Below are 27078 nucleotides of genomic sequence, written 5' to 3'. Positions count from 1 at the left end.
ATAGCTGGGCTCGGGGACGCGCTGAGAGGCTTTCTGCGACTGCGCGCGAGGCGGGCGGGCGGGCTCTGAGCACGCGGAGTGGGTAGGCGGTTGCTGGGATTTTGTGCAGCGTCGACGCGCAGAGGTGGAGTGGCCGTTTAGGCGTTACAGGGACAATAGTTGTTTGCGGGCGGAGAGTCAGGGGCTGGGGCCGTCGGGGTTTCGGAGCGTGGATGGGCAGAGGTTGTCGTCGGGGAGGGAGGTTGGGTTGTATCGGCGCGTAGAGGAGCAGGTGTTGTGGTGGCGCATCGACGCACCGAGGGACAAAGGTTCTGGCGGATGAGTCGGAGCATTGAGGCTGTGGCGGGGGAAGTTGGGCGCGCGGAGGGGTACGGTGGCCTGGGGCGCGGGCGCGCGGAGGGACAGGGCTTGCGGCGGGCGGGCGCGCGCTCTGCACGTGTCTAACGGTTTCCAACGAAAGAAAAAGGCGCCGAAGAGGTGGTTGAGAACGGCAAGTAATGTTCAGTCTTTCGGGTCAAAGTAGAGAAAATCATTGTTTCTGACAATAGCAAAGGAAGGGTCACTTTACAAAAAAAAACACAAGAAAGATTGTAAACCTTGACGCGTTTGATTCAGATATTTCCAAAACACGAAATTGTGTACGCGTTGGCCAATTTTTATCTAGCCAACCGCTCTTAACTGACAGAAAACGTGGAGCGAGAGCAGCACTTTTATAGTGTTTCTTATTTCGCGATGACCATGATGTAAGCAAAACACAAAGTGTTGGATTAACTCAATGGGCCAGGCAGCATTTGTGGATGGATGGGTATTTGTTGGAGGAGAGCAAACATTGATGCCCGCCTCCAACTCCAAACATTCGCCATTATCTTCATCATTACCCTTCCTCCCCAAACAAAATTGTTTTATTACTCCCGCATACCCTCCAACCAGTTGCCAGTCAATGGAATGGACCACCATCTATTTCAGCCTCCTTCAAGTTGGCTATTGCCTAAGATGTAGATGTCTAAGAGTTTTAATACATTGAGCACCAAAGTTGGACGTCTGAATGTTCCATGCTGTAAATAATTGCAGTCTTGTCTTTTTGAGAGGTGCATCTCTAGAAGATGGATTGATTTCTCACTGGATATTAATTAACCGACTGTCTAAATTGTTGCATTAGAGATGGAACAAAAAGTAAATCCCTATTGCTTTGTTAAGATATAATATGAATAAAACCAGACCATCAATTGGAAATCAACTCAAGTACTGAATTGAGATGTACAAAGTTGCTCCCAACCTGCTTGCATTCAGGTTCTCATTTTGAACATTTGGAGACCTATGTCTAAATTTGGTGACTCGTTCCACAGATTAATCGACAATAGCCTGACATAGTGGCTCTCGCAGAATTGTGCCTCACAGTCAAAAGGCCAGACTCGTCCACATTTCTAAGACATCCTGCTTTGTCAGTAGAATCCACCAGAAGTGATGGTATCAAGGATTATAAGTGGGAGGTATTTTCCCTGATAATTGACTCTGGAATTGATGAAGTCAAATGGTAACTAGTCAAACATGGGCAAGTAATTCATCTCCATGATTATTATAATTTATCAACCTTCAGCCGCTGAATCGGTATTTCCCACAAATAGAAAGTTAGATATAGCTCTTAGGGCTAACGGAACCAAGGGATGAATAAATGAATACATTTATTGGCCAAGTATTCACATACAAGGTATTTGCTTTGGTGCTCTGCCCGCAAGTGACAACATGACATACAGTGATAGTTAGGATTGACACATAACACATTAAGGGATATGGGAAGAAAGCAGGAACGGGGTACGGATGTTTGGATGATCAGCCATGATCGTATTGAATGGCGGTGCTGACTTAAAGGGTCAAATGGCCTACTCATGCACCTATTTTCTATGTTTCTATATGTTAGAAGTAACATAGGTGGAATATTTAAAAATGAGATGCCAATCTGCATTGCTGTAGCATGGAATAGAGCAGATGTGCAGAGGATGTTTCCACTAGTCGGAGAGTTCAAGACTAGGTGGCACAGCCTCAGAGCAAAAGGACGTACACGTTAAAGAAGATGAGTAATTCCTTTAGTCAGGTGGTGGTGAATGTGTGGAATTCATTGCCACAAATGTCTGTGGCCAAGTCATTAGATATTTTTAAAGCGGAGATTGACAGGTTTTTGATTAGTAAGGGTATCAAAGGTTACTGGGAGAAGGCAGGAGAGAAGGGTTGAGAGGGAAAGATTGATCAGCCTCAATTGAATGGTGGGCCAAATGGCCTAATTTTACTCTAATGAATTGTGAAACGAAAGAGCTGTAATCAATAAATAGGAGTCTGATGTAGATGTAGGTGTTCCAGAGTATGTCATTAGGGTAAATAGTTTATGCCTTTATTCCTACTACCAAATTGCATGACTGCACACTTTGCTATGCTGTATTCCATCTGCCACTTTGCTCACTCTCCCAACCTGTCTGTAGACTCCCTGCTTCCTCCACATTGTACATCTCCCTCCACCTATCTTCGTATCATTTGCAAACTTGGCCACAAAACCATCAATTCCCTTTCATTTGATTTAATCCAAATCATTGATGAACAACTTGAAGATTAGCAGCCCCAGCACCGATCCCTGCGGAACTCTGTCTGGCAGCCAACCAGAAAAAGCCCCCTTTATTGCCACTCTTTGCCTTCTGCCATTCAGCCAACCTGCTATCTGCGCTAGTATCTTCCCTTTGACACCATGGCCTCTCATCTTCTTTAACAGCCTCACATGTGGTAGCTTACCAAAGGCTTTCTGAAATTCTAGGTAAACAACATTCACTTTATCTATCCTGCTATTTACCTTCTCAAAGTATTCACATAGAAAATAGGTGCAGGAGTAGGCCATTTGGCCCTCTAAGCCAGCACTGCCATTCATAGAAACATAGAAAATAGGTGCAGGAGTGATCATGGCTGATCATCCAAAATCAGTACCCCGTTCCATCTTTTTCCCCATATCCCTTGATTCCCTTAGCCCTTAGAGCTAAACCTAACTATCTCGTGAAAACATCCAGTGAATTGGCCTCCACTACCTTCTGTGGCAGAGAATTCCACAGACTCACAACTGAGTGAAAACGATTTTCCTCATCTCAGTCCTTATTCTTAAACTGTGACCTTTGGTTCTGGACTCCCCCAACATCGGGAACATTTTTCCTGCATCTACCCTGTCCAATCCTCTAAGAATTTAATATGTTTCTATAAGATCCCCTCTCATCCTAAATTCCAGTGAAACAAGCCCAGTCGATCCATTCAATACAATACAATTGTATCTGTCACACGTGCCAACTAAGGTACAGTGAAATGAATTTGCCATGCAGCGAGACAACCGAATAAAGAACACACAATACACAATAGAATGCAACATAAACGTCCACCTCAGCATTCATCATGGTGGAAGGCAACAAAGTTCAGTCAGTCCTCTTCCTTTGTTCACTGTTTCTCAGAACACATGACAATAATAAACCTAAACAATGAGATTTTTGAAAGAAGGCAGCTTCAAGAATGGGTAACTCTTGGAACTGGAATCCAATGTTATCTTAAGTGGAATGCTTAAACATGACAAAAAATTGTTTCCAGGATGAACCACTTTTAAAATATAATCTCAATACCGTATCAGAAGTGTCCTGTGTCTGATATTTTCCTGCTTTTTCATTCTGAAGTTTTTAACTTAGCCTTAAAGTATTATTCAGTCTAATGAATGCTCCCTGTACTGTTCACTCTCCCAGTTGACTGTGCCTGATCCCCTCTGTCAGTGGATCATCAACTTCCTGACAGACAGGAAGCAGCATGTGAGGCTGGGAAAGATCATCTTAGACCACCTGCATAGCTGCGTACTCGCCCCTCTCCTTTACTCTCAACACCAACTACTGCACCTTCGCAGACTCCTCTGTCAAGCTTCTCAAGTTTGCAGACGACACAACGACTGATCCAGTATGGGGAGGAATCTGCTTACAGACAGGAAGTGACACAGCTGGCGTCCTGTTGCCATTGCAACAACCTGGAGCTCAATGCTCTTAAGACAGTGGAATTGATTGTAGACTTTAGGAGAGCTCCCCCCTCCCCGTCACTCACCATCAACAACACCACAGTCACATCTGTGGAGTAATTTAAGTTCCTTGGAACCATCATCTCCAGGGACCTTAAATGGGAAGCCACCATCGACTCCACAGACAAAAAGGCCCAACAAAGGATGTACTGTATTTCCTGCGTCCGCTGAGAAAACGCAATCTGCCACAGGCAACGATGATCCAGTTTTATACCGCCATCATAGAGTCTAACCCCACCTTCTCCATCATGGTCTGGTTTTGGCTCAGCCACCAAGCATAACATTCGGAGGCTGCAGCGCATCATTCGATCAGCCGAGAAGGTTGTTGGCCAGGAAGAAAGCGGGTAGGATCATCTCTGACCTCTCTCACCCTGGCCACGAACTCTTTGAAGCACTTCCCTCTGGAAGGAGACTCCAGACCGTCAAAGCCGCCACAGCCAGGCACAAAAACAGCTTTTTTCCCCATGAGCAGTAGCTCTACTCAACAGCCAAAAGTCTGTAGCCTCTTTGTGCTCTGGTATTTTATTTCATTCTTCACATGTTTAAATTATAATGTTTTATTATTAATTGTCTACTGTATATCGTGTTGTTACTTGCGAGCAAAGCTCCAAGGCAAATTCCTTGTATGTATACATATTTGGTTAATAAAATTTATTCAATTCAATTCAATTGAAAAACAACATTATGCAAGTTTCATTGGGATATTTTGCCCTTTCGCTTCTCATCTGTTTCTACTCATCACCCACGTTCCTTCTCTAAGTCTCCCCACCCCAATCTAGTTCCACCTACACATCATCCCACTCTTTAAAAAGGGAGGGAGAGAGAAAACAGGGAATTACAGACCAGTTAGTCTAACATCGGTGGTGGGGAAAATTCTGGAGTCAGTTATTAAAGATGGGATAGCAGCACATTTGGAAAGTGGTGAATTCATTGGACAAAGTCAGCATAGATTTATGAAAGGTAAATCATGTCTGACGAATCTTATAGAATTTTTCGAGGATGTAACTACAGGTGCACAACCTTTTATCCGGAGTTCCGGAAACCGAAAAACTCCGAAAACCGGCCATTTTTACCAGGATGTCATCTGCACACCAAAGCTCGCGTTTGGCGCCAAACTTGACCCGAAACGACCCACGGTCAACCCAGGTCTGTATTACTGTAGCGGCTGCCTCCTCCCCGGAGACCGGGGAGACACTTAAACATCTGTAAATCATTGCTTAAATGTTAGTCAGTTATTTTGGAGGGCTTTTATGTGAAGGGGGGGGGGTGAAGGGGGAAACTTTAATTCTTAGTCCCCTACCTAGTCGGAGAGGCGGGGAGCGGTCAATGCCTGACCGGGTCGCTGTGCAGTAAGCTCCGCAGCGCTGTGGCCACCAACTCCCAGCTGGGGCTGCGGGCGTTCGGCCGCGGCAACTCTACACCCTGGCTGCGCGGCGCTCCAAATCCAGCGCGGCCCGCGGCCGGACGCCCGCAGTCCCAGCTCCGTGATGTTGTGTGTCGGCGGCCACAGCGCTCCGGAGCTTACCGCACGGCGACCCTGTAAGGCATTGCCCGCTCCCCGCTGGTATCCCAGCGCTGCGACGCCGCCAACTCCCAACATCGCGGAGCTGGGGTTGCGGGCGTCCGGCCGCGGGCCGCGCTGGATTTGGAGCGCCGCGCAGCCAGGAGTAGAGTTGCCGGGGTCGGAGCTCCAACCGGCGCCACCCGCAGCCAGACACCCGCAGCCCCCAGCTGGGATTGGGCGGCCACAGCGCTGCGGAGCTTACTGCACGGCGACCCGGTAAGGCATTGCCCGCTCCCCGCCTCTCCGACCAGGTAGGGGACTAAGAATTAAAGTATCCCCCTTCACCCCCCCCCCCACATAAAATCCCTCCAAACTAACTGACTAACATTTATGCAATGATTTACAACGATTCCCCAGTCTCCAGGAGGAGGCAGCCGCTCCAGACTTTTCAAGCCGCCCGCGCTACCTACCTAATCTACGCTAAAAATCTTCCATTCGGAAATCCGAAAATGTCCGAATTCCGACAAGTGTCTGGTCCCAAGGCTTTCGGATAAAAGGTTGTGCACCTGTAGTAGAGTGGATAAGGGAGAACCAGTGGATATGTTATATCTGGACTTTCAGAAGGCTTTCGACAAGGTCACACATAAGAGATTAGTATGCAAACTTAAAGCACACGGTATTGGGGGTTCAGGATTGATGTGGATAGAGAACTGGTTTGCAGACAGGAAGCAAAGAGTAGGAGTAAACGGGTCCTTTTCAGAATGGCAGGCAGTGACTAGTGACTAGAAGGGAATGGAGGGTTATGGTATGAGTGCAGGCAGGTGGGACTAAGGGAAAAAAAGTTGTTCGGCATGGACTTGTAGGGCCGAGATGGCCTGTTTCCGTGCTGTAATTGTTATATGGTTAGTGGGGTACCGCAAGGCTCAGCGTTGGGACCCCAGCTATTTACAATATAAATGATCTGGATGAGGGAATTGAATGCAACATCTCCAAGTTTGCGGATGACACGAAGCTGGGGGGCAGTGTTAGCTGTGAGGAGGATGCTAGGAGGCTGCAAGGTGATTTGGATAGGTTAGGGGAGTGGGCAAATGCATGGCAGATGCAGTATAATGTGGATAAATGTGAGGTTATCCACTTTGGTGGCAAAAACAGGAAAGTAGACTTATCTGAATGGTGGCCGATTAGGAAAAGTGGAGATGCAACGAGACCTGGGTGGCATAGTACACCAGTCATTGAATGTAGGCATTCAGGTGCAGCAGGCAGTGAAGAAAGCAAATGGTATGTTAGCATTCATAGCAAAAGGATTTGAGTATAAGAGCAGGGAGGTTCTACTGCAGTTGTACAGGGTTTTGGTGAGACCACACCTGGAGTATTGCGTACAGTTTTGGTCTCCTAATCTGAGGAAGGACATTCTTGCCAAAGAGGGAGTACAGAGAAGGTTCACCAGACTGATTCCTGGGATGGTCAGGACTTTCATATGAAAAAAGACTGGATAGACTCGGCTTGTACACGTTAGAATTTAGAAGATTGAGGGGGGATCTTATAGAAACTTACAAAATTCTTAAGGGGTTGGACAGGCTAGATGTAGGAAGATTATTCCCGATGTTGGGGAAGTCCAGAACTAGGGGTCACAGTTTAAAGATAAGAGGGAAGTCTTTTAGGACCAAGATGAGAAAATCATTTTTTACACAGGGAGTGGTGAATCTGTAGAATTCTCTGCCACAGAAGGTAGTTGAGGCCAGTTCATTGGCTATATTTAAGAGGGAGTTAGATGTGGCCCTTGTGGCTAAAGGGATCAGGGGGTATGGAGAAAAGGCAGGGTTGGGATACCTAGTTGGATGATCAGCCATGATCATATTGAATGGTGGTGCAGGCTCGAAGGGCCGAATGGCCTACGCCTGCACCTATTTTCTATGTTTCTATCCCCCACCTCATCTGATTCCACATCTCCCATCAGCCTCATCTTATCCTCTCTCACCTTTTTATCTTCCTCCACTCTCAGTCCTCAGTTATCAACCTTCCCTTTGCCTCCACATATGCTGCTTGTGTTCATCCAGCAGATTTTGTTTACTCTGGATTCATATTGGTAGAAACAAAAATGCTTAAAAATATATCTTGTGATGAGAGTAGTTTACATGGGTTCACACTTAAACTGCATTGTATTAATTTGAATTTAATTAAATGTTTTTCTAATATGTTTAATTTCTTATTTGAACATATCACCCATAATTCACTCAATATATTTACACTTCTGTACTCTCAACTACATCATTATCCAAATTAATTGAATCAAGTATACACTCAGACATAACATGTCAATGTATATGTCCTGGACTACCTTTTATTCATTGGACATAATGGAGGAGGAGCCATCTTGGGGAACAGGTGCTAACCAGCAGCCGTCCGTTTAATTCGCTTTTTTTATAGTTTTTAGTTAGTCCTGTGTCTCGTCCGTTTGGAGAAATGAACTTTCTAATGTGGGGGGTAGGTGGCAATTTTATTTCTAGATCCCTACCTGGTCGGTGAGGCAGCTTTTTCTCCGGGCTACCCATCCTCCTCGCGGCCTACCAGCGGGCCTGGAGTGCCGTTTCCTGGCGGGGACCGCCCAGCACCTCGACCTCGGTGGCGGCACAGCGCTGGAGCGCTATCGTGGAGCGGAGCGGACGATGCCTTGCCTGGGTCGCTGCGCTGGATCGACGCGCTGGAGCTCCGGTGAGCTGAGACCGCCGAGTTCAACACCTGCGGGCTGCGGAGCGTTGCGGGCGGTGCCGATTTCAACATCGGGAGCCTGGGAGCTCCAAACCGGCGCGGCCTTGTCGGCTTCGGAAGCCGTGGTCCCCAGCTAGGAAGCGGCCGTTCCAGGTGGCCCAGCCGCTGAGAGGACTCTCCCGACGCCGGGGCAAGACCACCCGGTGAGAACGGCCAGGAACATCGGGCCTCCGTGGAGGCAACTGCGGTGGCCTCAATAGGCCTGACTTTGGGTGAACTTGGGGTTGGGGACTGGACATTGTGCCTTCCCCCACAGTGGTATCCATTGTGGGGGGATGATTTTTTGTCTGTACGTAATCCTGTTAGTCTTTGTCCAAGATGGCTGCCGTGAAGTGAGAGTGGACGCTGGCGCGCTATAGTTGCCGCTGCTCTCTCTTCACATTGTGTTTTTGATTTTTTTGTTTTTGGACTGAATTCTGTATTTAATTTGTGTTTCTGTGATGTCTTTATTATTTATTTTATTCTGATTATATGTTTTTTATTCCTGTTAATCTCTGTAAGGTGTCCTTAATGTCTGAAAGGCACCCAAAAATAAAATGTATTTTTATTATTATTATAATGGGTTTGTAGCAGGAAGATCTGGTCCATATTTTCTGCACAACAAGACTAAACGTCCCAGGGTTTGAGATTCTATTGCATACTGTTTTCTTACATTATGTGTGCTATAGAATATCACTTTCTCTGTCTTGCATGAAGCGCTGCTACAGTATTTTAATCCATGCCTTTATGTGTAAAGGAAATTGTTGGCTAAAGTCCACATATGAGATAAAGGTGTCAAAAATCTGGCAGAATATAGGACAATGTACGTATGTATTCAATTATTTTTTAGATTGATTCAGAATGACTGCTGGAAAAGCTGTAATTGGAAAATTGGCTCCTGATTTTGATGCCACTGCTGTGATGCCTAATGGACAATTTGAACAACTTAAGCTATCTAAATACAGAGGTAAGAACAATGATAGTTTACTGAAAGTATATTTTAGAGAATGACACAATATGGCAATATGTTGAATTTGTTTAAGAGAAACTATCTTGCATTGAATTTCACACATTTAGTAATATCACGCCCATATTGAAAAGAATTGAGCATTTGCTGAGCAAGTGTGGTCTTTTTGCATCTTAAATTGCTTGTTTTTCATATTGTGATTCATTTTACGTATTTTGCTATAGGTGTAACTTTATATTTGTTGGGCATTTGTTTTATTTATTCTTTAATATTTGTTTGTTTTTTTGCTAAAGCCTTAATTTTTCTGCATGTTAACCTGTGTACTGCCTCATCATCCTAAAGCAAGGAAGGATGCCCCTCATTTGGTATGTTAGGTGATGCTGCTGTTGAAGACTACTTCATAAAGTCACAACATTTTCAAGAACGGACTTATTTGAGGTGCTATGTTTATTCTAGCCACCATCTAGCCACTAGCGTATGTGAAAGCATTCCCAAAGTTTTCAGTATAAACAAATTGATAGCTGATATTATCCAATCCTCAGGTTCATATGACAACCTGCCCTGACTTATCATGGCATTCCCTCCTGAATTTAATTAGCTACAGGAAATACTAAATTTATGTTTCCGCACATCTAATAGTTGGATGCTCTATTCAAAAAAATGCACTAAAGGTTTGTGCCCTTTTTAATTAACAGGTCCTGTAATTGCATTGGTGAAATGTGCATCAATGATGATTATGGTTGGCTCGCTGCCATTTGGCTATAACTGAATAAGAATCCAGCACTTAGGGTTGCACACAATTTTGTGCAGATGATACAGTACTGACTTAGAAATTGTAATTCTGCTGGAGGGTATTATTTCAGGCATTGCGTGCAACAATTACTGGTATGGAAATTATTTTATTCAACCAAATCTTCATGGCTAACATCAAAGGAGATTTGGACTAGCACATGCTTATGTAATCTCAGGTCATCCTAAAATGCTTAATGGTCATTTAAATACTACAAAAGTTTGTTCACTGTAGTAATGTCAAAAATATTGGGGGGGAGGGGGTTTGTAGAAAATTGGGTATTATAAACAATATGACCAGATTTAATTTTCGGTGTTGCTGGTTGCTTGTGCAGTGCTGCTTTCTTTTATATAAAAATGCTGGAGAAACTCAGCGGGTGCAGCAGCATCTATGGAGGGAAGGAAATAGGCAACGTTTCGGGCCGAAACCCTTCTTCAGACTGAAAAGGAGAAGAGAGACGGAGAAGAAAGGAAAAAGGAGGAGGAGCCCGAGGGCTGAGAGAGAGAGAGGAAGGGGAGGAGACAGCAAGGTCTAACAAAATTGGGAGAATCCTCCTTTTTCCTTTCTTCTCCCCGCCTCCTCCTCCTCCCCTTCCTATCTCTCCCTCAGCCCTCGGGCTCGTCCTCCTTTTTCCTTTCTTCTCCCCGCCCCCACCTCCACCCCCCCATCACGTTGCCTATTTCCTTCGCTCCATAGATGCTGCTGCACTCGCCAGTTTCTCTAGCATTTTTGTATAACGTCGATTTTCCAGCATCTGCAGTTCCTTCTTAAACAACTGCTTTCTTTTATGTCTGCTAAACAGAGAACGAACACTGCTTTGGCCTAAATTATACAGTAGCTAAGTGTTAGGTTTCTGGACGTAGACCACAACCTTTTATTACTCTATCTCTCTTTCACTTCTCTTTCTTTCTCTACTACTACATTTTCCTGAATGTGCAGATATCATGGAGGGCCTATGCTGCATATAATAGTCTGTTGATGTACTACAATTGATGATTCTTGTTGGGTATTTCTGCAAAATTAACGAATAACCTTATGGGTTAAGTTATTGTTTGAAGACTCAAGTTGTCCATAAAAATGCCATCTACATAACCTTGTACTCAAGTCTAATACCCTATTAATGGATTCCTTTGAACTTCTTAATACATCCCTATAGACTTGGAGAATGCATAGCTCCCTATAGGTCATGGATAAAAAGGGTTAGCATAAAAAAAAATTAAAACACAAAAAGAGAAAATACAAGTAATAGAAATAGTAGTCCAACTAGCTCTCCATACCTGTTCTGTTATTCAATAGGATGGGTGATCTTTTATGTTGGTAATTCTCTTGCACTGACCCCACAATTGTCAGAAATCTATTTGATCTCAGGAAAATCAACTAAAACATGAGACAAATGCAGGAACATGTTCAAGATGGTTATGGTGCTGGAGGAAATTCATTAACCTTATCAAGAATTGAAATGGAAGCCAGGGCATGCAATACACAACACTTCTTGTTTGCCTAATAGCATCTTACGAACCAAGCTCACCATAGACCAAGTGTTTTCAGGGCATTTTGAACTTTTTTCCATGAACCAATTACTGTGTTAGACCATTGCTATATAATTTAAACCTGAACAGAATGCCCCAAAAATTAGGCAGGTTGAGCACATTAAGAGAAATTGATTCTGGGATCTTCCCCTTTAACGTGCAGTTTTTTTTAAAGAAAATACATTAAATTGAGCATGTTGATGGAACATATTTTTAGAAACTAAATGGAATATACTGAAGCCTTTGCTTTAGTACCAGTCTGCCTGAACAATAACAAAATCTTTGACTGCAGGCCAGGGTATTTATGAATTAATTTGTTCATTTTCTCCACAGGCAAATATGTAGTCTTCTTTTTCTACCCACTTGATTTCTCCTATGTGTGTCCAACTGAGATTATTGCTTTTAGCGATCGTGTGGACGATTTCAACAAGGTTAACTGTGAAATAATTGCTGCTTCTACAGATTCTCATTTTGCTCATTTAGCTTGGTATGTAATGCTACTTCTATCCTTTTTTTGACCAATTTTCTAGTGTTTAAATTGCCATTTTCAAAATAACCTAGAAATATAAATATGTGTTATTTTTCCATCTGGGTTTATTCATAATGTAATGATTGTAGATGAATGAAAATAGAAATGAAAACCACAATCGCAATTTTCTAAAAAAAAACAGCAGCATAAAAATTTGATTTTATTACAATGTAAGATAGTGTAAATTGTTGGCTTATAAAGAAAATGTTTACAATCATTATTATTGTACATAATCATAAATGACAAAACATACAATGTTGGCCCAGTTAATAGGCAAGCAAGAAGAACATTGTTGCTGGGTTTAATTCTAGGAGCAGGGCAGAAAGCTAAAACTTAAAGTACACTTTCCACTTTTTCAGTTCTCATGAAGAGTCCTTGACCTAAAATGTTGCCTCTTGTTCTTTCTCCCACTGAAGCAGCTGGGCCTGCTGAATGCTTCCAGTTTTTTTTTGCTGCAACTACTATTGAAATCACTGTCAGTTCTCCCAGGAATGCACATGTTGAAAAAAGTTTTGTTTCTTTCTCTGGAAGGATTTTCATCTGCCTTTTTTTTAATGCGTTCACTCTTGATGATTTCTATTTCCCTTCCGTCGATTGTTAAACTGTTGACCAAAATTCATTTCTACAGCTCTATCACTACTCTGCAAATGTTTTCAGCTTTAACATATTCAATTTGGATTCCAACCTTTCAGATTCACCAGGATCATAGGTATATTCAAATGGTACTGCGTTCCTCATAATTTTTGCATCGTCTGTAGACAGTTGCTTGGTACTGAGATCATTTGTGTTCACTCCATTTTGTGGGTTCTGTGGTGGCTAGTGAGGCCGGTATAGAAACTACACTCTTTTACACATGAGACAGGACTTGGCTGAAGGGATGGCTGCATGGGTATTTTATGAAGTGAAACACAGCTTGTGCAGGATTTCTGTGTGCTCCCAATTCATGGCATTGAGGTTCTCTCTGCCATCCACAAAGTTTCTTCGGCACAAAGCAATCATGGCTCCATAGAAATTCCATGGAGTCTGTGGGAATGTTGCTCTTCTTCAAGGAAGTCTTGACCACATCATTAAATCTTTTTCTTTGTCTGCCTTGGAATTTCTTGTGACAGCAGAGGTTGCAATAGAATGTCTGCCTCACAAGTCTGGTGTCCGGCATGTGAACGACGAGGCCGCTCCAACTTAAAGTGATAACATGTCTCACTCAGTGTGGCTATATTGATGTAAACCCATTTGAGTTATTTTGCTATGAAAGCTGTGATCATGTTTGTTGCTTATGACATTATCCATGAGGGTCATGTCATTCTAAGTGGTAAGCTTCATATTACAGTGGGAGTTGTTCATGGTTTCCTTAAATGTGCATTTAAAGTTGCACTCCAGCTATAACACGGGCATCACTGAGTAAGATCTTGGTCTAATAGCAAAGATGACCAGGCATTGTTGTGTGATCATAGTGAGTTGCCATCTAGGATGTGCGCACTTTTTTTTAACGGGCATGCACATATGTGTGGGGCTCAAGTAATGCCCTTTGTCACCGCTTCCCTCTGCGCTTCTTTTCAGTCACTTATTCTGATCCTAGCTGCATATGTGCCTCATTCCTACTCCAGTTCCAGCTACATCCATCCCCATGCTCTGAAAACCCTGCAACAGCCGCACACCTGGTGAGATGGGCCTGTTGGCATACTTAATGCAAATGTGTTCTCTCACTACAACAACACCAATTCACTTATTCTCAAAGATGTGAGAAAGGCCTGGATAGAATGGATGTAGAGGACGTTTCCACTAGTGGGAGAGTCTCGGACCAGAGGTCATAGCCTCAGAATAAAGGACGTTCCTTTAGGGAGGAAGAATTTATTTAGTCAGAGGGTGGTAAATCTGTGGAATTCTTTGCCACAGAAGCCTGTGGAGGCCAAGCCAATGGATATTTTTAAGGCAGATATAGATAGACTGCTGATTGGTATGGGTTTCAAAGGTTATGAGATGAAGGTGGGAAAATGGAGTGAGGAAATGGGGTGAGGAGTAAGATCGAGCAGCATGTTTGAATGGCGGATTAGCTTGATGGGCCGAATGACCTAATTCTGCTCCTATTCCCTGACGACCTTATGTCCTGTTCCACATTTATAACGTTATTCTTTAATGTATTCAATGTCAACAAAACCCCCATTAATGAACTAAAATGTTGTTAGTCCATTTCCTTTCACAGAAGATAGACACAAAATGCTGGAGTAATTGAGCGGGTCAGGCAGCTTCAATGGAGAAAAAGAATAGGTGACATTTTGGATCAGAACCCTTCTTTAGACTGAAGGATGGAGGTGGAGGGGAGGAGGAAGCTGCAGGCGAGAAAAGGCCAGAACAAATCAAGGCCGGTATCAGATGACCTCTGGAAGGGTGATAATGGCCCACTGTTGGCTGGGGAAGATGTGCTAACAAGGGGGATACAAGGATGCGAACAGTGGGACTAATAGGATGACTAGCGTGGGGGATGGAATGCAGCAGTTAAATGAGAGAAATCAACAATCATACTGTACGTTCACAGATATCGCCTCATCTTCTAAGTTCTTCCCGCACTTTGTACTTTGCTCAAGATACCAGCACCTATGGTCTCTGTCCTCATGACTAAAATCCTTGATCCCTCAAGACATTCTGGTAAATTTCTTTGGCACCCTTTAATTAAGTGATCATTAAAATAGAGATGAAGAATAAATATTTTTAACCAAATAAATCTCCCTCAAAATTGTTTATGTGCTTTTAAGATCATTTTACATAGTGTTTTTAAATATAATTAAATTTGTTTTGTATTTTATAGGATCAACACCCCAAGAAAGCAAGGAGGACTTGGTCCAACAAAAATCCCTTTAGTATCAGATCTTCGTCACACAATCTGCATAGATTATGGTATCTTAAAGGAGGATGAAGGAATTGCTTTCAGGTCAGTAGCTGGGTATGGGAATACAAGATGAATAAATATTGGGTAAAACTGAAGAATTAATAATGTATAGACACATAAATTAAAAGCTAAAAGCTATAAACTTGTTCATCTAAAAAATAGCTCTGCAAAATTAATTGATATTTGCCTTTCCTGGTGGTGTTGAAGAATAGTTTTGTAGTGGAATTTTTATTTAAGAATCACTGTATATTTAAAACACGTGCCTAGATTACTCCATTAATGCACATTTGCTTGAGTCAAGGTAATTGAAGTCAGAGCTTTTTGTATAGGTAAATACACAGCCTTATATGAAAGGAAGCAGGATTGGTTTCAGGAGAATTTCTGGGCTATGAGAGCTTGTCTGAAAAGGCATTTTTTGACACAGTCAGCTATCCTCCTCTTTCCTTCACATGGTGCAGATTAGTGGGACCAAAAGGCATTTACCAGATTTACAGTGGTGCAGCAGTAGAGTTACTTCCTTATAGCTCCAGAGACCCAGGTTTGATCCTGACTACAAGTGCTGTCCATACGGAGTTTTTACGTTCTGCCTATGAATGCATGGGTTTACTCCGTGCCTCAGATTCCTCCCACACTCCAAAGATGTGCAGGTTTGTAGGTTAATTGGCTTAGGTTAAAATTGTCCCTAACCTGTAGGGTAGAACTTCCTCAGTGGGCCAAAGGGTCTGTTTCCGTGCTTTACAGTATCTCTAGTCTAAAAGTAAATTGGCAAATATGCTGAGAAAGCTGGTTGCTGAAACTACATCCAATTAAATCTGGCTTATGTTCAAAGACTCATTCAAATTTCTGCTTATAATTGTTCAGTCATATTGCAAAAGTAATGAAATGTGACCTTTTTCTCAGAGGGTAATATCGTTCCTTGATTTCTGCTGTTTATGTCTTTTGAACATCTGTACTCTAGTATTGAATTTGCTTTTATATTTTAAACATTGCAGTTTATTCTAGCATCTGTGATCTCCAGGAAATTTATTCAAATGTAAGATAAGTAAATGTATAATCTCTCGTCATTCTATTAACTCTTTATTAAAAATTGTGCTATAGAAGATTTTAGGTTTGTTTGTAAAAGCATTTTCTGAACTGGCAAACTAAAATTTTGTAAAGTCCGTTTCCAGCTTTTAGGATTTGATTGTACTTATATTGGTTGTTCCTTAAGAATGAGAAATCTTGTTCCCCCCCAGAGGTTTGTTCATCATTGATGGTGCTGGTATATTGCGTCAGATCATGATCAATGATTTGCCTGTTGGACGTTCAGTGGATGAAGTTATGAGGTTGGTTCAAGCATTCCAATTTACAGATGAACATGGAGAAGGTAATGCATGTTTACCATATATGAATATTGTAAAATATAGACTAATGTTTCTATGTGCTATTTGCTAGAATTTTATTGGTAAAATGAGTGCTTAAAATCATCTGGATTTAAAAAAAATGTAATCTAAGGTTTGTGATTTGCTTGCAGGTTCTCTGAGTGTAGGGCACTAACATAGAAAGACTTTACATGGCACTAACGTGTATATTGTGTGACACGGGCCACTCATGCAGGAGCCTCTCAACTTTAGAGGTCCTTGACCTGCCAGTTAAGTGCACAGTACCCTTCTATTGAACACAATGTATTTTGTTTTGTGTACAATAGAATTTTGCTGCTGCAGATCCTTGCATACAACATATAAGTTTGCCATGCACTGCAAGTTCATGCGCCTTTCTAATGGAGAAGACATTTTAGGCCAGAATTTGTTTTGTTTTTTAAAGGCTTATGTTTGTGTGCATGCTTCAATTCTGCTGTATTATCAGAATCTTTTAGCAGTATGCTGACATTTTAATGATGGGACTACAGTTCCTCTGATAGAAACAAAATGCTGGAGTAACTCAGCGGGACAGGCAGCATCTCTGGCAAGAAGGAATGGGTGATGTTTCGGGTCGAGACCCCCTTCTGATGGCCTGGCTTATGCTACAGCGACATGGGGTTTAAAATTATTCTGTGTTCAAGTCTGGAAATGGTACACTGATACCATGCTTGTCATGGGTTAAAATTTGGTTTCAAATATTGACTGTTGTATTAAAAGCAGTCCAGTAATTGGTGAACCTTGCTATTGATAGAGATTATTTGGAGACTTCCAAAAGATCCATTGGTTCTGAAGAGCTTTAAATCAGTCTATTGCTGCTGCGCCTGGATCACATCAAGTAATTAACAATGTTTGTTTAGTTATAATTTCCAGTTCATTGTCACGTAACATGATTTTTTTTTTAATCCCTGTGCTGCCTTCTCCGTTAATGTCATTTTCCAATTGTTGCTGAATGCAATTAATTAGTTTACAATTACTTTGCAATTAGGTGCATAACCAAAATTGACAATTTCACATTCCATCTTCCTCTTTCTTTCAATCCCATCTTCTCAACCTGGCCAACTCGGCTGCAAAATTACAACACCATGTATTTCTCTCATTTTCATTTCAATATAGTGGATTGCATTGTTGAAGGCAATTATAAGGCACTGGTCAGACTGCATTTAGAGCATTGTGAGCAGTTTTGCACCCATATCTGAGGGAGGTTGTGCTGGCATTGAAGAGGGATGTGCTGGCATAGGATGAACGTTTACAGGCACTGAGACTGTACTCGCTGGAGTTTAGAAGGATGAAGGGGGAAATAATTGAAACTTATCGAATAGTGTAAGGCCTGCATAGAGTGAATGTGGAGAGGATGTTTACACTCAAGGTAGACACAGAATGCTGAATGTTTACACTGAAGGGAGGCACAAAAAGCATTTCTGGAGAGAAGGAATGGGTGACGTTTCGGGTCGAGAACCTTCTTCAGGCTAGTGGGAGAGTGACTAGTGGGAGATAATCAAATCCATCGGCCATTGCTGCAGAATAAAAGGACGTACCTTTAGAAAGGAGATGAGGATGAATTTCTTTAGTCAGAGGGTACTGAATCAAATTCATTATCACTGACGGCTGTGGAGGCAAAGTCAATGGGTATTTTTAAGGCCACATTCTTAGTATGGGTGTCGGATTATGGGGAGAAGGCGTAAGAATGGGGTTGAGAGGAATATATAGATCAGCCATGATTGAATGGTGGGTAGACCTCATATGCCAAATGACCTCATTCTGCTCCTGCAACTTACGAACAATGAATTTATGATTTTTTTTGCTGGTTTCCTTCCCCAATCACATCTCTTGAGATTTCTGTCTTCCATATTACACAGATATCCTAGTAAAAGTAGTGCAGGATATTTGGGGCTCAAATATCCAATGTCTGTGTCCTCTTAACATGACTAGTGACAGAGAGTGGTGAGTCTGTGGAATTCTCTGCCTCAGAGGGCAGTGGAGGCAGGTTCCCTGGATGCTTTCAAGAGAGAGCTAGATAGGGCTCTTAAAAATAGCGGAATCGGGATATGGGGAGAAGGCAGGAACGGGAGGGATACTGATTGGGGATGATTAGCCATGAACACATTGAATGGCAGTGCTGGCTTGAAGGGCCAAATGGCCTGCTCCTGCACCTATTGTCTATTGTCTATTGACTAGCTAGTTAAATGCGGCCAGCTACTTGTTATTAATTAAAATTGGTGCAGACAGTAATTTAAGTTGTTAGAAATTTTTTATCGTTCCTATTTAATCAGATTTTTGTTTTTAAATGCATGTTGAAAATGAATTGGTTGTGCACAATCACTTATGAATACTGATAAATTAATTATGGATTGTACAATTTTACAGTATATTCAGTCAGAGTGCAGAAACACCTGGGAATAACTGCTTTAATAAAAGGCAAAATATACATAATTTTAGAAATTAATTTTTTGACGATAAAAACATCATTTATTGCCATTCACGTAATAGGCATTTGCCATTGCTGTTGAAATCGGTTACAAAGTCATCATTAGTGCTAAATTAAGAAAACTGTATATCTGCGTAGCAGCAGATTTTTGGTTATGACTGTTGTAATATTTAAACATGTGGCCAGAGATAGGCGTGGAAGAAATACATTTTTACATCTTAACTTTCACAAGTTGACACTAGTTAGCAGGGCGATGCTACCATCTTTGTATTATTCCTGCATATTTTGGAGGCAAAAACATCATACCAGTGTTTTCGGTCCAACAAATAGGATTTGTATCAATTTTGATACACTGTGTAATAGTGATTAAGTTAGAGATTGGTGGTTATGTGGAATGCTGCCAAAGGAAGTGATTAAGGTGGGTGCAATTATAAGATTTGGACAGGTACATGGTTTAGAGCAGGGGTCTGCAACCTTGTTCTGTATAGGGCGCATGTCTGTGAGCAGATGGTGGGCCGATCACGTGTACACATGGATCCCGCCCCGGATGGCAGGCATCAAATCGCGTGTTCACATAGATCCCGCCCCTTCGAGGACGCCGCCAAAGATCATAGAGCGGAGCAAGATACTCTACTATGCAGCATTTGCACTATGCAAAATATGCGGTATCAAATTCTGAGAGGAGATTTGGTTCAAAATCATTGCAGGCAAAGAGATTAAGGTGGAACAGATTGCACCGGAGTTTGAGTTGTTTGATCTAATGTTTTGATTTCATTCCACAGTACGTTTCTTTTCACTGTCTTGTACAATTTATGTAGAAGGAGCTTTAATCGTGTTTTTTATATGTGATTTGGTAAGCATTTGAACTGAAACAGGTTACGGCAGATACATAAACAATGGCAGTAAACGACTGCTCTTACAGAAAGCATATGGACAGCAGCACTTCACCTCTCCCATCCCACCATCAGTCCAAACCAGTTATACAGTTATACAGTAAAGAAAGCGAATGGTATGTTAGCTTTCATAGCAAAAGGATTTGAGTATAGGAGCAGGGAGGTTCTACTGCAGTTGTACAGGGTCTTGGTGAGACCACACCTGGAGTATTGCGTACAGTTTTGGTCTCCAAATCTGAGGAAGGACATTATTGCCATAGAGGGAGTGCAGAGAAGGTTCACCAGACTGATTCCTGGGATGTCAGGACTGTCTTATGAAGAAAGACTGGATAGACTTGGTTTATACTCTCTAGAATTTAGGAGATTGAGAGGGGATCTTATAGAAACTTACAAAATTCTTAAGGGGTTGGACAGGCTAGATGCAGGAAGATTGCTCCCGATGTTGGGGAAGTCCAGGACAAGGGGTCACAGCTTAAGGATAAGGGGGAAATCCTTTAAAACCAAGATGAGAAGAACTTTTTTCACACAGAGAGTGGTGAATCTCCGGAACTCTCTGCCGCAGAGGGTAGTCGAGGCCAGTTCATTGGCTATATTTAAGAGGGAGTTAGATGTAGCCCTTCAAGCTGCTTCTTCCGCGGCCTACCATCGAGACTGGAGTGGCGTTTCCTGCCGTGACCGGCCAGGACTACAGCTTCGGCGGCGGTGCAGCGCTGGGACACCATCACGGAGCAGGCGCTGCCTTACCGGGTTGCCGTGCGGTAAGCTCCTGAATGCTGTGGCTGCGGCGGGCAGCGCTGGATTTGGCACCGCGGAGCCTGGGATCCGAGATTGCCTGAGTCGGAGCTCCAGCCAACGCGGCCTGAGGACTACGGGTGCCGCGGTCTCCGGGGAGGAAGCGACCGCTCCAGACATTTCCAAGCCGCCGAGGAGTGTTCACCTGACGCCGGAGTTCCAGCTTTCCGGCAAAGAGGGCCTGAAAAGATCGGACTGGCTGCGGAGGCCACAAATAGGCCCCGACCTCGGGTGATTCACAGAGGAAGAAGACTTAACTTTTTGATGCCTTTCCCCACAGTGGAAATTTTTGATTCTGTTGTGGGGGGGGGGGGTTAATGTTGAATTCTATAATGTGTTGTGTCATTTTTCTTATTTTTAATTTTTCTATGGATGTACAGAAACTATTATTTATTTTATGTAAAGCACTTTGGTTTCAACGCGAGTTGATTTAAATGTGCTATATAAATAAAATGTACTTATTACCCAACATTCCCTGCTTCTATTGAACGCCAACTCATTAACATATCATGAATATGTATGAATACATTATTACTCTGCTCTCCTTTTTTAAAGTATTAAATCTAAGTTACAATTTTGTTGTTGTGATACTTGATTTAAACCAGTATTTATGAAATTCTATATGATAACATAATATATTTATTTTACATATTTACAAATTTTTGTTTTACTTATACAGTGAGTTACTTAACTTACAAACCTAACCTGACTACTGGTCTCCGGATCCTGCCTGATCGTCTAATAGTAACAGGTTTAGGTGTTGACTCAACTGTCGGCTTGTTTGGCTCTGTTTTAGTACCCTGCCTTTGACCAGAGGAATCTGTTTCTTTGTCTGTACTAACTAATCTTTGTGTTTCAATCATAGTGGTCTCTTCCAACTCATGTTCAGATAAAAACTCAGGGATTAGGACTTCATGTTCAGTTTTTGGTTCATCTTTGGCTGGAATCAACATGAAAACTTTTGTTCCTATCTCCAACTTCAACTAAGTATCTTTTTGTTTCACACACTTCCACTATTTTCCCAACATCCCATTTGTCTTGACTGAACTTGTTGGGAGGACTGAGAACACGAACCTGCTCATCTGGCTTGAAGTACTTCTCCTTTTTGTGTCAAAATGGCGTTTTTGACTTAACTGCTTTTGCTCAACTCTCAGGGCCAAATTGGGTTGAACTAGACTTAGGCGATTTCTTAGCCTTCTTTTCATCGACAGTTCTGCTGGTGAGTAACCCGTTGTTGTGTGTGTTGGGGGTTCTGTACTTCAGCAAGAAACTAGCCAAACGATATTTCATGCTGAGCTTTGTACTACCCTGCAAAACCTGTTTCTTGAGAGCATCTTTGACAACTCTAACAGACCTTTCAACCGCCCTGTTGGAGACTGGATGGTATGGGGGAACAAGTGTGTGTTTTACACCATTCCGCTGCATGAAATCTTTGAACCGTTCTGAGCGAAACTGAGGCCCAAGTTCTTCCGGTAAACCATGCCATGCAAAAAATGATCTTAACTCATCTATGGTATGCTCAGTAGTAGTGCTTGACCCCATATGCTTAACCTCAATCCATTGGGAATGATTATCTACTACCACCAGAAAGTGATCATTACCCTTTTCACAAAAACCTGCATGAACTCTCTGAAAAGGTCTACTTTGCCATGACCAGGGTTGCAGTGGTGTTCTTGGTGGTTTACTCCGGCAATTTTGGCAGACGCCACATTTGTTCACCAGTGATGTCACTGTCAATACCAGGCCAACACACAAAACTTCTGGCAATTGACTTCATGCTTACTATGCCAGGATGTTCGGCATGAAGTTCATTCATAGTTTAGTTTCTCATAGACTCTGGTACAACCACTCTGTAACCCCACTTAATGCATCCCTGCTCACATGATAATTCATGGTGTCGATTATGGAAAGGCTTCAGCTCTGAGTTCAATCCACTATTGATTTCAGTCCAACTGTTCAATGTCTGCTTATACACCCTCTTCATAGTTTCTGCTGCAATTTCTGTTGCAGTCACTGGAAAGTTTTCATCTACAATTTGCAGTGTGTAGATTGAGTTCACACTTCCCATGTCAGAGATCTCATGGGGAAACCGGGACAACGCATCTGCAACTGCGTTGCACTTGCAGCTTCTGTGCTCCACCTTGGAGTCATACTGGGACAGCAGAATTGCCCAGCGCTGCATCCTTGATGCCGCCATGGAAGGTATAGCTGACTTGGGACCAAGTAGCACTAGTAGTGGCTTGTGATCAGTCACTAGGGTGAATGGTCTGCCGAGAAGAAACTGATGGAATTTCTTGATTCCGAACACGATGCTGAGTGCTTCCTTTTCTTTCTGTGCATAATTACGTTCACTCGGTGATAGGGTGCGGGATGCAAGAGCAATAGGCTTTTTCTGTCCGTCATTCATTACGTGGGAGATCACTGCACCTACACCATAACTTGAAGCAAGTTTCATATCGCGTGTTGTATCGTAGTGAACAAGAAATATCAGTAGGTCATCCTCTGAATATCAGTAGGTCATCCTGGTTGCACGCACAGTGCGGTATGCCTTGTAACATTTTGTCCATGACTGGAAAATTTTCGGGAAGAATTTCACACCATAGGACAGCTTTGTATATGAATATAAGCCCTTATGTGTGTTGATAGTCAAGTACTGCTGACTTTCCTTGTCGACATTGAGTTGGGCTTAAGCGTGAGACAAATTCAGTTTGGTGAAGACTTGCTCCACTAAGTTCTGCGTACAGATCTTGCGAGGTTGGTAACGGATATTGTTCGTCATCAATGGCTTGGGTGAATGTGACTTTGTAGTCACCACATAGTCGAACAGTTTTGTCGGCTTTGGGTAAGGCCACAATTGGTGTTGCCCAGTTACTCTGGCCTGTCTTCACGAGCACTCCATTCCGCTCTAACCTGTCGTGTTCTTCCTCCACTTGTTGCTTTGGTGCATATGGTACCGGTCTCACATCTTGCTCAAGTCGAATGTGTGCAGAGTACCCTGTCAGCAAAAATGTTTGCATGTTTGCTTATGACGTTTTCAAGATGTGATTTGCACAAATCGACGCTGAAAATTTTCTTCCAGTCTAACTCTGTTCTCCTCAGCCAATCCTTTCCAAGGAGGGTTGGTTTATTTATGTAGCTGGCCACTATGATGGCTGTGAACTGACTGACCATTATGCTGAACTTTACACTTCATTTGTCCACGTCTCCAAAACTTCACCCGAGTAGGTTCTCAGCTTGACCTTACTCTCAAACAATGGTATCTGTGGGAACTTTGTTTCGGACAGGTCTTTGCTCATGACCGAACAATCTGCTGCCGTGTCAATGCACATATCGATTAACTGTTAATTTATCAATATTTTAATTCGAAAACCCTTCCCTTGGCTGGTTGTAGGCTTATCGATGTTGGTTGCATAAATGGTGTACAACCCAAGTTCATTCCCATCTGGCTTCACCTCCAAGTTGTGAACTCCTCTCTGGTGTTGTCGTTTGATTCCCGCAGATTGTTGGTTTCCTGTTTTAAGCTTGGTCCACATGTTGAGGCGATATGGCCTTTCTTCTGGCAGTTGTAGCACTTGGCCATTTTGAATTGGGATGAGTGATTACCATTGCAACGATATCAACTGGCTGAACTCAGCTCTCCTCCATACTTTTGGTTTAGCGCCCCTTGGTTTGGTTATAGGCACTGCCTTGTGACTAAACGGCCACTGCAGTTCGTGGTGGACTAAACTCGCGAGCATTCTTTGATGCCATCTCCATTGTGGTAGCAATCATGCATGCTTTCTCAAATGTAAAATCTGGAGTGTTCATGAGTTTGGACTGAATTTGTTCATCCACTAGACCACAAACAAATCTGTCACGTAGTTGGGTTCAAAGTGACATTGCAAAGTTAAGTTTTTCAAGGCAACAATGTCATTTATTGTCTCATTGTGCTTCTGGTTTCTAGGGCCCAATTTATAACATTCTGCAATTTCCAGAGGCTTTGGGTTGAAGTGCTCCTCCAACTTCTTCATAATGTCATTGAATGGCACGTCTTTTGCCTTTATGGGTGCAAGGAGATTCACAAGTGTGCTGTACAATTCTGGACCGATCTCTGTGAGCAGAATCGCTTTCTTGCGTTCGCAAACGGCCTTAGTTGTTTCAGTCACTATCTCTCCTTCACTAATCTCCATTATGTTGTTTGCCGTGAAAAACATGTTCGCTCTCTCCATATAGGAGTTGAACGGCTCTCTACTCTTGTCAAAAGTGCCAAGGTTTCCGATGTAGCCTGTGGACGCCGCCATCTTGTCGCTCATTTTTTAAAGTGTGTTCAAAAACCCGATTTCTTGTCTGTTCTGATATACCAATTCACCTAAAACTTAGCTGTACAAAGGCTATTCAGCTTGAGGAACTCGACAAAAGAAAATCTTATACAATCCCAAGGACGGTATCTTGCCACGTAGACACAACATAGAGATAGCCTGACAAACTCAACAATTTGTCCAGTTGCTGTTTTAAACTACAGTCCCCTGTATAGAAGGATCTGCGGCCTATTGTGTCCAGTTTGCAAACAACTGCGACACAACTCCGTATTTACTGTTTAAAATGTTAAACAATACTGCATGTTGCAAAATAGTCCTGCACTGTATTTAAAGGATGAGTTCACAAACTATCCCATCCTCGTCGCCAATTTTGTCTGTTCAAAATGGCCAAGTGCTATAACTGCCAGAAGAAGGGCCATATCGCCTCAGCATGTCCGGGCCAAGCTTAAAACAGGAAACCAACAATCTGCGGGAATCAAGCGACAACTTGGAGGTGAACCCAGATGGGAATGAACTTGGATTGTACACCATTTATGCAACAAACATCAATAAGCCTACTACCAGCCAAGGCAAGGATTTTCGAACTAAACTATTGATAAATGAACAGTCAATTTTGTTATATTCCGGACGGCAGAATTAATAATAACTTACACGCAGGTTGCCTGGATCACGAGAGGTTTATTACCCAACATTCCCTGCTTATATTGAACACCAACTCATTAATATATACATGAATATGTATGAATACATTAGAGGTTTAAAAAAACTTTCCATGTAACTTCATCATAGTAATCAGACATCATTGTCTCTTAAGAACATAGCTGCTGTTTTTTTTACAATGGATTGCAATTGAAATAGACAAGCAATTGCTTCTGTTGACATTTGCAAGGACATTATTAAATAGTGCCATATAGAGCCTTTAGTATTTTTAGCCTGCAGTTATATAAAAAAAAGTACTGATAGAACCAATAGAAAGACATTTTATTTTTGAAAATTCTGCCTGGAAATTAACTTTGCTATTACGACTGAAACTCTCATGCTCCTAACTCTCTTTTCTCCTTTGAAACAGTTTTTATAACGTTATTTTCTAAAATGCAAGATTTAATCTCCTCACTGCGAAGTTTGTACCACTGCTTTGTAACCACAGAAGAAACTTAAAGTTTCTAAGCATTGTTTGTTTCTTTGGAATTTTTTGTTCATGTTAGTTTGGATTAATCTTTAGTTTGTTCATTTTCTCTCATGAAGGCGTTTTGAGAGGATTTTGGATGGGCACGTGGATCTGGGGGATGTGGCTGACATGCAGGTGGAGGAGATTGCTTTGATTTAACATCATGTTTGGCACTGACATTGTGGGCTGATGTGCTGTACTGTTCTTGTTTTTTGTCCAGATCATTCAATTGTCTTGAGTCATAAGAAGTGACATTTGAAAATGTATTTGTCTTTGGAGAAATGGAGAAAATGGAAATTCTTGAATCAGGAGCACAGGCAGATAAACCTGTGTTCAAAAAGGACTTGGGAGTCATGTATTGACCACAGATCACATTGACATATGTAGATGGGTTCCATTGCTTATTATTAGACCAATGTAGGACATGAAAAATTGACCAAATTGATGTAGTCGAGACTTCACCCAATTTTGCTTTACTGCTCACAGAGTGAAAATTAATTTACATTGTGATTTCCTATTATTTTTGTGTGATTATGTTTTTCCAGCAGTTGCTTAACAATGTAAAATTCTTAATGTAGTAATGTTTTAACAGTTGTAAAGATTGATTTAGATAATTAATTATGTACTTCCTTTCTTACAGTTTGCCCTGCTAATTGGAAACCTGGTGGCGAAACAATAACACCTGATGTAGAAAAGAGCAAGAACTACTTTTCAAAGCAGAAATAGTTTATCTTCCTTTTGATGTTGAATGTAACATGTGGCACATTAGTTAGTTATATATGTGTCTGAAAAAGGTTGCTTTTAGTGAGGATATTTTGGTGATTTTTGCTGAGACTAATACTGATTGAAGAGAGGGTATGTTATAAGCATCAAAATAATCTGCATAGAACTGCTTGAAGAGAACATTGTTGGGGATAAGTAAGCATGGAGTCAATGTAATCAATTTACCCACCACCCATTTTCTATTGTTTTCTTTCAATTCACAGAAAATTGTGAGGTTCTGAGTTTATGTAGCTAATCTCCATGCCTGATTTTCAATTGTTACTCGTGTTGAGAGATGCTATGCATCAGAA

At 42.1% G+C, this 27078-nt stretch overlaps 1 protein-coding gene across 2 annotated transcripts; it reads left to right on the top strand.

The window, feature by feature from the left end:
• The first annotated feature begins 31 nt into the window (after positions 1-31).
• LOC129700892 (peroxiredoxin-1-like) lies at positions 32-27078 on the top strand. 2 transcript variants are annotated; one of them, XM_055641683.1, is made up of 6 exons: positions 32-124; positions 9181-9297; positions 11950-12103; positions 14949-15071; positions 16265-16395; positions 26646-27078. In XM_055641683.1, exons 2-6 carry the CDS (start codon positions 9192-9194, stop codon positions 26729-26731), a joined length of 600 nt encoding a protein of 199 aa, XP_055497658.1. In that variant the 5' UTR covers positions 32-124; positions 9181-9191; the 3' UTR covers positions 26732-27078. The 2 variants fall into 2 exon arrangements, with proteins under 2 accessions (XP_055497658.1, XP_055497659.1); XM_055641684.1 differs by lacking the exon at positions 32-124 and adding an exon at positions 388-490.

This window comes from Leucoraja erinacea, chromosome 10 (assembly GCF_028641065.1).
Source record: "Leucoraja erinacea ecotype New England chromosome 10, Leri_hhj_1, whole genome shotgun sequence".
NCBI classification, from domain to species: Eukaryota; Metazoa; Chordata; class Chondrichthyes; order Rajiformes; family Rajidae; genus Leucoraja; species Leucoraja erinaceus.
This window is presented reverse-complemented; position numbering and strand designations above follow the sequence as displayed.

What these genes read in the sequence shown, in the direction of transcription:
- LOC129700892 (XM_055641683.1), top strand. Translation starts at nt 9,192, where the DNA reads ATGACTGCTGGAAAAGCTGTAATTGGAAAATTGGCTCCTGATTTTGAT. An exon ending in TAAGCTATCTAAATACAGAG is followed by an intron (nt 9,298 to 11,949) that starts GTAAGAACAATG and finishes TTTTCTCCACAG; the next exon opens with GCAAATATGTAGTCTTCTTT. An exon ending in GATGAAGGAATTGCTTTCAG is followed by an intron (nt 15,072 to 16,264) that starts GTCAGTAGCTGG and finishes GTTCCCCCCCAG; the next exon opens with AGGTTTGTTCATCATTGATG.